At 33.5% G+C, this 15,553-nt stretch overlaps 1 protein-coding gene across 1 annotated transcript; it reads right to left on the reverse strand.

Moving 5' to 3' along the window:
* Window positions 1-1,025: 1,025 nt before the first annotated feature.
* Window positions 1,026-10,982, reverse strand: LOC133669820 (protein PSK SIMULATOR 1-like). The gene is made up of 13 exons (XM_062090132.1): window positions 10,656-10,982; window positions 9,715-10,321; window positions 5,426-5,751; window positions 5,204-5,296; window positions 5,020-5,110; window positions 4,130-4,223; window positions 3,626-3,723; window positions 3,271-3,340; window positions 3,000-3,100; window positions 2,678-2,794; window positions 2,492-2,568; window positions 1,928-1,972; window positions 1,026-1,854 (listed from the first exon to the last, which is right to left on the reverse strand). The coding sequence occupies exons 2-13, from the start codon at window positions 10,033-10,035 to the stop codon at window positions 1,341-1,343; spliced, it is 1,947 nt and encodes a 648-aa protein (XP_061946116.1). The 5' UTR covers window positions 10,036-10,321; window positions 10,656-10,982; the 3' UTR covers window positions 1,026-1,340.
* Between the last annotated feature and the right edge of the window lie 4,571 nt (window positions 10,983-15,553).

Genomic DNA, 15,553 nt, shown 5'->3' on the forward strand with positions numbered 1-15,553 from the left:
TTTTAAATGATTGAAAAACTCTACAGTAATAGAATTTTTATGGTATGATATGATTGTGTGTTTGTTGACTGCCCTTGCACAGAAGAAGCCACATTATGCCTGAAAAAACCCTAGAAGCCTCCTAACAACCAACAGAAGAGAGGGGGAGTTGTTCACCAATTCAACCACCCTCTGTGCTTCCTTCCAAGAAAAGGCCTCTTATTTCCAAGCCCTTCTTATGTCTTTCGTCCCTAAATTTAACATAAATTTATGTCATTTATGAATGAATCTCAGCCTATCACCTAAACCCACCTTTAGGGGCTTAGCAAAGTGCTCCTTGATGGCCCTGGCTCGGCACACGCTACTCGTTATATAGCCTCCAAGCCCCATCCCAGCTGTGTAGGAAAACAACATTCAACAGATATCGCACTTCCAGATTTCAAAAATAAACCATCTCTCTTGCTTCCTGCTCTTACAGCATGGTGATCATACAGTGTGTCACGAGAATAAAACCTCAACTCAATGTCTGCTGCTAAACCAGGACAATGACAGCAGCCAGCTCACTGCTTTTGCCTTCATGCTTGCAATCCTCGTTCACAAATCAAACACACATTGTGAACTCCATGAAAGAATGCCAAGTTGTGAATTTGACTTCTAATGGATTTTAGCAACGTTCCACTTCATACGAGGAATCACAAGGCAATCACAGATATGGCAATGCCAGCCTATTCAAGTAGAGACCTGAAAATCATGCATCTTAAAGAAATTGTGTTGGTACATTAACAGAAACCTTCTTTCCACGTCCACTGATGGCGATGACAAGGAAAAAAAAACTGAGAGTTGGTTAGCAGAATAACAAGGTAACAGAAGCATAGACAAGAAAGACATGGAGAGGAACATGAACTTCAATTATTATGAACTGAAACTTATGCATCATAAAGAAATTGTGTTGGTACATTAATAGAAACCTTCTTTCCATGTCCAATGATGGCGATGGAAAAAAAAAACTGAGATGATTAGCAGAATAACAAGGTAACAGCAGCATAGACACATGGAAAGGAACATGAACTTCAATTATTATGAACTGATTCTGTACATATACAACTAACAAAAACTATAGCCTAATATCCTCTAAAACAATTAAATACCCCCCCTCCCCCATATTCTCACCAACTTAAATTCTCACATACAAAAAAGAAAGGACTTTTATCACTCATCGTCTGCCTTACTGACATGAAATCTTCCCACCACAAACCAAAGACAAAACCCCCGATATGGAAAATTTGCATTTGATTGGACCCTTCTCAATTTTCACAAGCACAGACCTTTGTCTCTGCATCTTGACCTTCATGTTGATACTACTAGAAGCTTCTTATTGTGTCCACTCGGTCAATAACATCCAAGGCCTTGATCCAGTCAATATCAAAGTTGATGACAGGAACAGAAGATGGCCTTCTAATGGGAAATGGATCTTTTCTAGTTTCTCCCATTGGCGAGTGGCTACTACTTTTACTCAGCCGATGATGCTTGCTTAACCTGGTTTTTGCAGTATCAAATTCCTGACTCTTGCTTATCCCAGGTGTCTTTTTCCTCTTACTCACATCCCGAAGCATCTCTTGGTCTTCAATTGTCAATGTGGGGGATGGGGAGCTTGGATTTTGTGTAGACAACTGAATTGTTTTCTCATTTGGGGACCGAATCGGAGATTTAACAGGAGATCTGGGACCATTGCCAGCTCTTACTTGGCTGACAAGATGGTGAAGCCAAACCACCAATTCAAGAATATAAGTTTCAGTCTTCTCCTTGTCTGCATGGTGTAATGTCTCTATCCTGAGCAAGTCGGTCTGTCCAGCAGGTTTACGATTCACCTCAGACCTGAAGAATTTGTCGTAAGGAACTCAACACGGGTGATATAATAAGAAAGAGAACAAGCAGATTTGGAACTCACCCTGTATTCGCCCATTCTCCAACCCAACCAAATCCATGATGAGCTCTGGTTAAGTGCATGCAAAAATGTAAGCACAAGGATAAATAATTGGAAACAAACCAAGAGGAGAAGAAATATAAGTTCAATACATTAGTATGTTAACAAAACCACAAGAAGTTTTAGCTCCTGCTTTAAAATCTTCTGTTCACAAGGACCATACAGTTGGGGTACATTGATTAGTGGATGGGATGATACTGGATGTGACAAGGTTGTAACATGTCCGGAGGTAGAACAAAATTTGGGTATGGGACAAGAGAAAAGCTGTTTTTCATCCTGTCCCATGTGCAAATCAAACATCAATACAAGTCAAGTTGTCCTGCCATGTCTTGTCCAGTCCCATGTACCAAACACTACCTAATTTCACTAGAGTAATAATTTGTTAGATTGTGATTCCTATTAGTATTAGTGGATAAAAGGATGCACATGCCTCTGAACATTAAATGGAATTGAGCAGAACGTAAGATGAGGTATCGGAAGGTACAGCCCAGCCAAGGTAGAGAAATTTAGACTGAGCTGGCATCTTACTTGGTTGTGTTAGTAGCAATAGGAACAAGCCACTGCAAAGTTTTCTCCATTTCAGCTTTGATTTGTGAGACTGTAAGCTGCAAGAACATTATTTGAAATATTAATTATATCAATGCATTGACAAGAAAATGGCTAGAAGTGAAATCTCAATGAGCAAGTCAGTCCCAAAGCAACATCGAATGATACCTCTTCCTTAACTTGAAATGACAATAATTTTGAGCGCAAAGCAGATTTTATATTTGGTGGCAGCCCCTGGTACAAAGCATCCCTTGTATTTGGAGGCACAGAACTTGATCGGGACACCTGATCACATTAAGGCATTAGCTCAGACAAACAAAAAAGCCAAGAAGAAGAAAAACAAGGAGCAACAATTAGATAAGAGCTTCAGGACTGCAACCCTGGTTAAGGCAACATTGAAAAACTCAGAAGCTGACATTTGAGATACAGAACCAAAATCCTTAATAGCAAAGATAAAAGGGTATCAAGTCTGGTGAAATCATAAACTCACAAGAGTATCAATTTGAGTGACAATGTTTGCATAATGCAATGCAAGACCAGCAGGCCCCAACTTTTTATGATTCGAAGAACTTTTTACTGGTCTATCGCCATCTGCAAGTGAAAACATCAGTTAATGAAACCACAAATAGCCAGATAAATTTCATATCACTTCATTGTCCCAAGCAAGAAAACAAAGAGAAGAAGTATCTATATGTGTGCATATATATATAATTAAAAATTGTCATTAACAAGAAATCCTAAACCCTGTTTGGATTGCTTACCAGCACTGCCAAAGGCTTCATGAATCTCCAAATGCAAGAAATGGACAATATCTACCAACTTCTCCATCACCTACGTAAACAAGATGTTAGATTTATGTTGCAATAACCCTAAGAACAGTTCCATGAAAAAGAACAAAAAGATTTATTGTGTAGCTATCACTTGACAGATACAGAATATCCATGGTCCATCCAACATTAGAAGTGCACTGCTGCATGCTTGTGGTAGGATCATAAACACAATGATCAACAAGGGTGAATCATCAATGTATGAAACACTAAAATAAGGCCATATTTGTCTCCAATATGCCCCTAGAACTGGCACCACCAGCCACCTCAATGCATTACTTCTTCATACCTCTTCCAAAATCTTAGACCAAAGCGACTTCTTCTTCAAACTTTTCACATGCTTCTTTTGGCTCTTTAACTCTGCCCTCAAAATAGCAAGACTGTCCCCTACAAATGAATTAAACGCAAGGAGACAGCATCACTTTAGAATGTCAATGTTGATCAAAATGAGGAAAATGTGAAATAGAAACAAACATTCCTGAGGGCAAAGATTAAAATAAATAATAAGAATAATAAGAATTAAAGGGGGAAGTTCAAAAAATTAAGGGGTGCAATTGATGCATTTTTATTTGGACCTATGTGAAAAGATAAAAAAAAAATATAACGACTAAAGAGGGGAGTTCAAAAATTTAAGGGCTTCTCCATAACATAACTTCACCACAAAGGGGAAACAAGGAGCAAGCTCAAGCATAGAAGGGTTGCACTCCTTTCTCTAAAATATTTTATTCTGGTCAATATTATGGGCCAACCAAAAGAGAATCACAAGCAAAATGAGACTTAAACTGCAATTCACCTCTTTGAGCAGCATTTGTTTTATCATCTTCCTGAAGCTTACGCCGGTAATCTTGTTCAAATCTGTCCATGGCATGCATTTCATGATACAGTTCCTGCAACCCAAAGGAAAAATCTCTTCATGAGGAAATTTACAAGATAAGCTTAAGAGAAGTGCTAAGCATGAAATTGTATGGGTGGATATGATAATGAGCTGAAATTAAACTGCAGGAATAAATTTCTTATCAATGCTTATAGATATGGATGTACCACATCTCATGCAAGATTAAAAATTGGCAGCATATGAAGGAGAAACAAATCAATAGCATAAAACACAAATAATGCACTAGCCGCACATAAAGCAGACTCTAGATGCTCATAGATGACTTCAGTACAACATATTTGGACCATTGATATAAAGTTACTCAATTATGTTCAAGTCACAGCATTTGAAAAGTAATTGTATTTTGATCTGAAATTTTTGTCATTAGATGATCAAGGAGAACAGTTTAAAATTAAGTTTATAACATCTTTCATTTTTCAAGAGCATTTTGCTCAATGACCATGTTGTGAGTGAAGATTTTGTTCTTGGCTGCGAATCATCGTAGAGTATAGAACATCTTAGGATGTTGCAAATAGTTTGCTTTTTGGTGTTTTTCTCCTCCTCCCCACATTAAAATCATGGCCAAAAGGAAAAGAGGGAAATACAATAGAACTGAAAAAACTGAAAGTCACACTCCCTTTCAAATTAGAATGGGTGGTACATCCAAATCCTTCTTTTGCAGACAGCACTTCCACCAGCACAAAGAAAGAAAGAACATTGTTAAATGTTTTCTAATCATCACACCTAGATATGCAATGTCTGCTGAAACTTAGGGGCAGTTATATACTACAGTATTGTTAAATACTCACTGCAGTATACTGAACCAAATTCATCAATTGTTGCATAACTGTCTCTGCTTCATCCTTCAATTGCATTTCAGGTGTCAATTCTGAACCCAACCTAAAAAAATCATATAGAATGACCGAATTATAAGAACCTTATTTCAAATATTCTGAAGAATAATCAATATAAAACAGATGCAATTAGCATTACTTTTCAAGATAACGGTCCAAGTTGTGCCACTGAGGATCTTTGCAACGGTTTCCAAAACGCACCACTTCTCCAGAAAAAACTTTCAGTTCTTCTCTGTCATAATTGTGTAGCAAAATGATTAATATTTCTTCTACAAGTTTTCTAGGCAATGCTATAAGATCACTGTAATAAAATGTATGAAAATCTGTTTCAAATTAAAATAGAAATTTTGGTAATATCAACCTCTTATCAGTTGCTGCTAGCCTCAAGAGTTCATCCATATCTCTAGATATTAGATTTTGCACCCCCTCTGAGGGAAGCACAACTTCTTTTAAATGTCTAATGTTCTCTTCTGAAAGGGATTGCATTAGATTAGCACCCTTAACAATTGTGTTTGCAACTTCAAAAGCTAAAATTGAAATCTTATCCCCTTTTGTCGTCAGCCCTGAGGTAAAACCACTGCTAGGATTTAAATTGGTCATGCTACTACCAAGTGTGTCCAATACATTGTATGCCTTCCCAAGCCCAGCAGTACCAGCTCTGCCTAACAGTGAGCTCACTTCTGAGACCTGCAACACCAAAATAACCAGCTTTTTTAATTGAGCAAAATTCTGATACACAATTCCACAGAGCAACTTACAACATCTATCTATTATCAGTGTGTGTGTGTGTGCGCGCGCGCACGTGTGAAAGAAGATCCTACACTGAAGTATTGCAGTGTGGACACATGAATTAGCTCCATGAGCATTGCCAAGTACATGATCATACCATGCATGAATTTGATAATTATATTATAAGATGCAATGTATTTGGAGATAGAGGATTAGTGAGCATTTAATAACATATGATGAAAAAATCATCTCCTAGAACGAGAAAATGGATCCAATTTCTACTTACAAATAACACACAGTGACTCTTACAAAAAAGAAGAAGAAGAAGAAGAATCTAGTTTTTTATTAGATGCACATTAAAAGATTTTGTTTTTCAATGATTGATTACTTAAAGATTTTAGCTGCCATGCTCCATTTGGTTGATGAGCCATGCACATACAGGACCATGATTTCTGTTTTTTTTCTTCTTTTTTTCTTCTTTTTTATTGCTTTGTACTCCAAAATGGCTTCAATGCTTCTTGAAACTTTCACCTTCTTTCAGAAGTACTAAACCACACACATGCTTCATTTATTTATCAACATTCAATTATTTTTCTTTTCAACTCCTATATGCTATATAAGAGTGAAATGTTTAAACCATAACATTATGGACACTTTCACTATATTGTTATTTTATTTACTAATGTGGTGATACACAGAAGGATGTTATGTTATTCATGTAATCAAATAAGTAGAACTTTAATAATTGTTAATTCCCGTGATTATATAGATGCTTTTTATCAAGGAAGTGACTTTTTTTGAATAAATTTAAAAGTATTCACATTTGTGCTTTAGAAAATATACACATCATGATATGGTAGAACTAATGTCTACATGGTTCAGAAGCAAATAACTGAAATGACCCATGTCGATGTTATGAGGCATTCAGAAAAGTAGCATTTTTCTCGATTCAATCAAAACTTTGAACTCTGTAAAGCATCATTTTTAATAATTTTCACCAGAATCTGTAAATTTACGGTGTGAACACATGGGTAACTAGTGCATAATAAACTGCAAACAACTACATGAAACATGCAATTGCCTAACTAAAAAAAATCTAGTTTAGAGCACTAACAAATCTTTCAGATGACACAAACAAAACACGTTTTCTTTCTTCTCTTTCTTCTCTTATATTCCTTATCGTCCTCCTACTCGAGTTATCTAGACATGTCAAGCTTAGCTGCATGTAAACAGAGCACTCCAATTCCAAGCAAAACCTAAATGTTTAAATAATTATGTAACTTTATTGTTTTTTACCTTTTTGTTCCTGAAATCAACTTTCCCAAGTAATTGATTTATAAAATGCCTTCATTTCTCAAATATATTCCAGGCTCCTGATTCGACAATAATGTGATATTGAGGCAGTCAATTAAGAAATAAGCCCCACCTCAGGGACGACTTAATGAAACTTAAAACATTTAACAAAACTAAAATCAATGACAATGTCATCCTCCTTAGTGTTTTAATTCTTGATGGAATAGACTTTATGAACACATCAAAGAAAAGAGACTTTATGAGGGAATTGCATAATAAAGCATGGGGAAAGAAAACATGAATGCTTAAGCAGCCAGAATTGGATATATGTAGACATGATCCCAATAAGCATGTGCACCACTACAAATATTCTTACAATTCTTCTCCTCCTTCAAGCTCCAACAGAAGCAATTAACATCCTTAGAATAATACTACTTTTGAGCCTAAAATTCCTCTCCAACTGCTCCCCAAATCTAGCAACATATTAGGAACTTAAGCAACTATAAAAGAAGGAGAATACATGGAAGTCCTGGGTAAAAATCAATGAAGATAGTTCAATATTTGCCATCTCTAAAGTACAAATAAAACCAGCTAAGAATAAATTTCTTCCTCTTTGATAGTCTCTCATGAAAGAATACGAGACATAACTGCCTCCATGGATAGAAAGTATGTAGGAAGCCTGCTCACTATGCACTATTCCACAAGAATGTTCTATTCAGCCATCACCCCAAACCTTGTAAAACTTTTTCATTATGATGATTCTTCCTGGTATATATGTCGCACACCATATCCACCTTCAACACATACAGGCAATTAAAAGCACCTTCACTAACTCCAATTTTGCATGTCAAGAAATATGTAACTCTCAAGGCATCAGAGAAAAGGGATTTTAGGCTACAACAACTAATTAAAAGTTTGGTCCTCAACAGAACACAATAATAGAGACAAAGGATCCGAATAGCCAATACTACTAATTTGAGACCAAGGGTTAGCATTCATGTATCCTAGGCAATATATGAGAGTTTCTCCCACATGCTCCAACGTAGAATACTCCCAACAAAAGATCCTACTTTTAAAGGCTCCACCAGCATGATGCCCCGTCATAAAGTAGAACCTATTGTCCTTTACCTTAAAAATGATAAGTTTAGAAAACTTACTACCCACTTCTGATGCTTCCACAAAAGTGAAACCCAACAAAGTTCAAACCAGGAGACACAACCCTGCCTCTCTCCAGGCTCAACATTGCTTAGCCATCACCAACTTTTAAAATCTTTCCCTGTGCAGTAAGCCTCCACATCAAGTTTTGATAAAGCTCTATTAAACATGTACAACCTTCTGACACACAACCAATCAGCTTGAATGGAGAGATGTGCCCTTTTCCCCAATTTATGCCTGATCATCCATGACATTCCACTGTGCACAAAATCTCTCCACAATTTCTCAAATCCTTTTCATGGACCAAAAAGGGTGGGTAAAATAGACAAAGTTGATAAACAGATAGTACTCTTAATCAAATAACAATGCCCTTCCACCCTTTACCCCCTCCCCAACAAACATTGAAAGTTTGAAACTTCCCAGCTCTTCCTTTTCTTTGCATCAAGGAATCTCATGCGAGCTCCACAAGGGAGGACCACAGGTCTTCAGATAAAGATGCCAAATTTGATTCTCACTTGATATCAGAAATAGCAGATAACATCCCCCATTTAGAAACTTAAATCTCATCCAGTGAAAGAATGCAATCTTTCTCAAATTAGCCCTATATCATATTAGGTACCCCAAACCAAGGAAATATTATCACATGTAATCAACTTAGCATTGCAAAACAACAAAGGATTGTTCGCAAATAATAAATGCGAAGCCAGCAAATCATCGGACTTAACCCCCCGCCAGTTTTCCACGTATATCTGAAACATTCTACTTGAGGCTTTCAGCATACCACAAAAAGAAAATGAAAATAGGAGGTGATGGATGCCCTTGAATCAAGCCTCTCAAATAATAAAGAGGCCATACATAAATTAACTAGAACTTTTAACTCTTCTAAGGTATGACAGGAGACACAAAATAATACACAGAGAAATGACAGACAATTTAATCTTTGTTCCCCACAGCCAGGAATCGCTCATTACAACTTCTTTTATTAAATAACACAAGGATCCAAATCCAATGGGATTTGAATTTCTAAACAACTCATGATAAAGGAGATAAATGGGCATAGAAAACGAGTGGCATGCTCATTCAACTTGCTGTCTGGCCAATGCGTTCAAAGTTTTTGACCAGAAGTTAGTAGTTATGAGAACTGACAGACAATTTTTTGCATTTCATAAAATAAATATTAGTTTTACATATTTCGTGATCTGGTTGCAGCTTTTAACAATCTTCATTCTAATGAGTCCTAATCTTCAGTGACATGGTGATGGCCTCATTTCAGTGGTATAATATATGCTTCAAATTTCATAGTTAACAAGCATAACTACCAGGAATGCATGTCAAGTAAACACTTTATACTACGACTTCTGTTACAAGCAATATCACAGATTCACTGAAAACATCACATAGGAAACTCCAGACTGAAGAGAAGGAATTGATAATAATTTGACAAAAAGTAAACAACATACAAATTAGACTAACCTTTGCAACAGCTGCCTGCTTGGACTTGGTTGATCCGGATTTATTGGATAGAGCCCTTGACAAGCGAGGAATCCCATCATCAATGTCATCTGGATTCACCTCATATTGAACCACGGTCACTTCCGGAAACGAAAACGGTTCTCGTAGCTGCTTATTATCCACGTTCTCCACAACTGGAGATGGATTTGCATTGTTATCTATTTTCAATTCACGAGTCTGATAAACCAAACCAGACCCATGACTAAAATGACCATTCAACTGCGGAAAGCCTCCACCGGGAGCATTATCTACAGTCGAGCTCCTCGAGCAAAGCCCCCCCATTGTGATGATCACAAAAATATTCAATTATCGTTCCAAAGTTCCATACAAAGGGTAAAAGCTTGTTATTTACAAGAATCAGAAAAACCCTTTTATCAAGTTACACTCAGGAGCTCAAAAATGAAGCGATTGCTAGCAAATCAAGAGCCCCCTTAATAAGTTCACCAAAGAATTGTTCTAGATCACTTCGAAGCCGAAAATGTAGTTCCTTGTTACATCAAAATCACCACAATACCAGTTTTGATCCCTGCGGCAGTTCCAATCCATTAACACCACCACCCCACCAAAACTGTAAACCAAGAAAACAACTCGCCAATAAGTTCCTACTTATAAATCAGGAAAAGAAAAGAAACAGCATGATCAACATCAAATCAAAAGGACTTGTACTATCAAAATTAAAAAGAACAAAACAACCCAAAACTTTTAAAACAGGATTGGTACAAATTCAAGAACACTAAAAAAAATGACAACAGAATCAAATTAGCTTATGTGCTGATGAGAACAAAAACAACCCAAAACTACAGTCAAGAGAAAGCATCAATCTTTACTGGAGAAACACACAGACCTAATCAAATGCATTAAATTTGCATCTAATTCAAAACAAAACAGGAAGACAAACTTACCAGTTTGATAGGTAGAGATCTGTGATAGACAATATAAAAAGATTGCGACTTGTGCTTTATTTTTTCAAGTAAATACAGAATAAAACAAGAAACAGCCCAGGAAAAAGAAATGATGATGAAATAAAGAGATCAGTAAGTTAAGTACATATACAAAGAGGGTTTTGGAGAGAGAGTCTAAGCGGCTATGGGACTGTTAAGAACCAAATCATAGCAAAACTAGTACAGTAACTAGCACAGAGAGAGAGAGAGAGGGAGGGAGAGGGAGGGAGAGAGAGGGAGTGGTCAAAACTCTACTTGCTGCTGCTGCGAGCAAGCTTACACACTCATAGTCATAGCTACTTAACCATGGCTTTATTACCATTTCTCATTTTCAAACATTCAACGCCCACTCTCGTTTAAGGCTCTAGAAACACACTTCATTTTTATTTTCGTTTTTTTTATTTTCCATGATTATACCATAAAAGTTTTGTGATTTTTTGCTTTTTGACATATATGTTGGAATTTTTATTATTAAAATACATTGTGAATTGATCAGAATCTTAATTGATTTTTAGATTTCATGTTTTGATATTTATTATAAATATCTTAATTGATATTTATTACATTCGATCCACATCTACAATTTTTTATATATATAATTAAATTAAAGAAAAATTATTTGGCATGTGAAAAAATATATTATTTATTTTCTGAATTGTGCATACACATGATTCCTTGTTCTATATGTGACGTCAATAAAATATTTAATTAAAAAAAAAGTATAGTAATATGGGTGCCAAAACTCTTATTAACCAGGAAAGAACAAGACTATGTATTATTATGTTTTATTTTATTTTTTATTTTTAAAGTGAAGAAAAGGGGGGGTTCTATATCAAAACAAAAGAAGAGAGTGTATCCACGCGCCTTGGTGGGACATTAGCTAATCATTTTCCCTTGAACAAGGTAACCCGGGGAACCCCTTCAACGTTCACACTTTCTAATTAATCTCATTGTTTCGGTGTGCGGATGAGAATTTAATCCCAAATTGATGCTTGTTGACCCGATTTAATTTAAACTACTTACATGCCCCGCGCGATGCTGCGGGTCAATTATTTTTTGCATTTTAAAAATAATTAAGATTTAAAAGTGTTAGGTTTTTTTACAAAGTTATACCCAAGAGTCTCAGGTTTGATTGGAACGCCTGACCCAAGAGTAATGTTTATAATATTAATAATAACATTAAACTTGGGTTAACCCTTAGCATAAAAGTGTCTGGATTGCAATACCAGACCCAATAGCATTGGACGTGGGTCTGGCTGCAAGGTTGTGTCATAAAAGTGTGATAATTTAATAGATTAGTTAAATAAAAAACCAACAGGAAGAAAAAAACCAATGAAAAAAAAATGAATTAATTGGGTTAACCCGTCAAACCAGGTTAACCCGTCATACCTTGAATTTGCATCGTGAAAGTTTGATAATTAAAAAGAAAAAAACAAATTAATGGGTTAACCCAAAATTAACTGGGCTAACTCGTCAAACCAGGTTAACCTGTCAAACCCGGAATCCGTGTAATGAAAGTTTGATAACTAAATAGAAAAAAATTTAACATTAACAATTTAAATTAAACAAAAAACATTAATTAAAAAAAAAGCATCAGCCTTTTCACTGTGGACTGCATTGTACAGTTCACAGTCAAAGGCATAAAAAAAAAACTAAAGGCATCAGTCGAGAACTACTTAGAAAAAAATTTAATATTAATAAACTAAATTAATTAAATAAAATTAATTAAAAAGAAAAATAAAAGAAAAAAACCTCTAAGAAGAAAAAAAACTAAATAGAAAGAAATTTAACATTAACAAAATAAACTAAACCAAAAAAATAATTAAAAAGAAAAAAAATAAAATAAAATTCAGGTTAACTTGTCAAACCAAGTTAACCCGTTAAACCCGGGATCTGTGTCATGAATATCTGGTAACTAAATAAAAAAAAGTGAATATTAACAAACTGAACTAAACAAAAAAAATTAATTAAAAGAAAAAAAATCCGGGTTAACTCGTCAAACCATGTTAACCTGTTAAACTCAGTATTTGTGTCATGAAAGTCTGATAATTAAATAAAAAAAATTTAACATTAAAAAACTAAATTAGACAAAAATATTTATGAAAATAATAATAAAAAAAAATTGACGAGTCAACCCGGATTTAACCGGGTTCACCCGTGAAACCAGGTTAACCCGTGAAACTCGGGATATGTGTCATGAAAGTCTAATAACTAAATAGAAAGAAATTTAACATTAACAAACTAAACTAAACGAAAAAAAAATAATTAAAAAAAACAAAGAAAAAAGCAAAAAAAAATCCCAAAAAGCATTAAAAGAAACAACTAAAAAAACTTAAATAACCTTATAAAATAATTTTTAAAAAAAAACATCTAAGGAAGGAATCAGTGTTTTACTGTGGACTGCATTGCAGTCCACAATAAAACACTGATTCCTTTTAGCTATATATAAATAGAAAGAAATTTAACATTAACAAACTAAACTAAACGAAAAAAAATTAATTAAAAAAAACAAAGAAAGAAGCAAAAAAAATCCCAAATAAAAATACAGCTAAAAAACCTTAAATAACCTTTAAAAAAAAAACGCCTAAGAAAGGAATCAGTGTTTTACTGTGGACTGCACTGTGCAGTCCACAGTAAAACACTGATTCCTTTTAGTTATATATATAATAAATGAGTATATTTTTGGATTTAATATATAATAAATAATTTATAAATATTATTAAAATTTAAAATTTATTAATTAATAAATAATAATAGATACTCATTAAATACCCAAGACTTTATAATTATTTATGAATATCTAAATTTTTTATTCTAAAAATAATAGATAAGATACCGACATTAATAAATCCGACATGAAAAGAACTTATCATTGTTGGCCTTAATTTAACTAATTAGAAAATAATTATACAATTAAATGTGTTTATTTGGGAAAGAAATCATTTTTTTAGAAAAAGTTTTTATGAATTAAAAAAAATTAAAATATGTGTATTTATTAGTTAAAAATAAAAAATATTTTCTTGAAAGCACATGTTTTCTAATTCTTTAATTTTCTAGAAAATGGTTTGTTTTCCAAATTCTCCACGATTAAAAACAAAGACATTCTTTATGATTAAAAAATAATAATAAGGGCTTAATTGGTTTCTTTAATGTTTTATATCCATTTTTATTATTTTTTAAAATAAAAAAAATAAATTCCTTGTTTTATATTTTAGAAAATTTGTGATTATTAAACATGTTTTCTTTTCATTGAGATATTTTTTAAAATAAATAAAAAAGTTAGAGATTAAAACTAAATATTTATTTTCTGAAAGAAACACAATCTAAAATGCTAGAAATTTATCTTCCCATTCCACGGATGCACCACCATCTTCTGAAAATTACACTGTCAAAAAAATAACATTATGAGAATTATAATTATTATAAACAATTATTAAATTTTAAAAAATAAAAATAAAAAGAATTATGATTTTATTATACACACAAACTCATTACATAGCGGCTTGAAACAGTATAATGATAATTAAATCATTTTAAAAAAATCATTGGCTTGGCTATTGAGAGTCACATAGTATATTAGTCAATAGCATATTGTTTCGAGGACAACTCAATCTCAGGTTTTTAATTTTTTTTATATAACAATAAAATAACTAAATTATCTTTAAAAACAATTTTATTTAATTAGCATATAGGGGTTTTTTTGAATTTTTTTTACTTTTAAAAAAACACAGTAAAAGAACTAAATTATCTTTAAAAACAAAATCTCTTAATTAACTGGTATTCAATGGTTTTTTCGTATTTTCAACTTGGTTTTTTAGTTTTGATTAAGTTCACTGGGAAAAAATTTAGTATTTTAATAAATATAAAATACTATTTAAAAACCAAAATGATTGGCGCATGTATCACACGCGGTAATGAATCCGTTGCTACTAGGTTTTTGACAGTGCAGATTCCTCAACCAAAGATGGTCTCCCTTGGCATCGTTGAAATCATCTCAATGACCCCTCCGTTCCTGGGTCATGCTTATTGGTTATTAATCTCTAGTTTAGTGCCAACGATCTTTTTTATTATTATTATTCTTTATCATCCTCTATTTCTACACAGACCTTCTATTTATTTTTCCTTCGTATTTGGTTTTTGTTCCTTTTATTATTATTTATTTTATTTAAATAATTTATAAAATTGGAGTGTTTATCAGTTTCATCATCCTTCAATTTTTTTCATATATCAAATCTGGTTTCTATTTTTTTTATTGCTATTTTTTTACTTTGGTAAATTTTATAAATTAATATTTTTTTCTAATTTTATCCTTTAACATTAAATCGGTTGGGAGTTGAGCTTTTTAGTTGAGCTCGAATCTAGAATTTCACGGGTTGTAAGTTTGGAAGATTAACCGTGGTTTAGAAGATCCATTCAGGTTTGTATGGTTTTTCCCCCTTTTTTTAAGCTTTTTTTTTTTATTTTGTTTTTTTTTTTAGTTTCATCATTGAACATTTATTTAAGTTGATATTGGGCTATGTTATTTTTTTTATTGCTTGCAATAAAATTTTTCACTGATTTTAAAAATGACATTGATTATCTTAAGTCTTTTTATTTATTGTTCTTTGTTAAATTTAGTTTTTTTAAAAGAGTTTTTGCTTTTGAATTAAACTAAATTAATTAGTTAAATATAAGCATGAAATACTCACTTTATAATATTTTAATTGGTTTGCCTTTTAGATCGTTGCTTTAGTGGCACGTGTGACCTCTATCAATTTCATCACATAGCCTTTCACAGCGGCGTTAGAGCTTTATTGGCGAGCTCTATCTATTGATGGGGCGGTGATTGCGATAGAGTGACGATGAGCCTCCAACAGACT

This window comes from Populus nigra, chromosome 12 (assembly GCF_951802175.1).
Source record: "Populus nigra chromosome 12, ddPopNigr1.1, whole genome shotgun sequence".
In the NCBI taxonomy this organism is placed as follows: Eukaryota; Viridiplantae; Streptophyta; class Magnoliopsida; order Malpighiales; family Salicaceae; genus Populus; species Populus nigra.

Coding starts and splice junctions, on each gene's coding strand:
- LOC133669820 (XM_062090132.1), bottom strand. CDS start 10,035: ATGGGGGGGCTTTGCTCGAGGAGCTCGACTGTAGATAATGCTCCCGGT. Junction 5,297..5,425: donor CTAGCAGCAACTGATAAGAG/GTTGATATTACC, acceptor CAATTATGACAG/AGAAGAACTGAAAGTTTTTT. Junction 5,111..5,203: donor TTGGACCGTTATCTTGAAAA/GTAATGCTAATT, acceptor TGATTTTTTTAG/GTTGGGTTCAGAATTGACAC.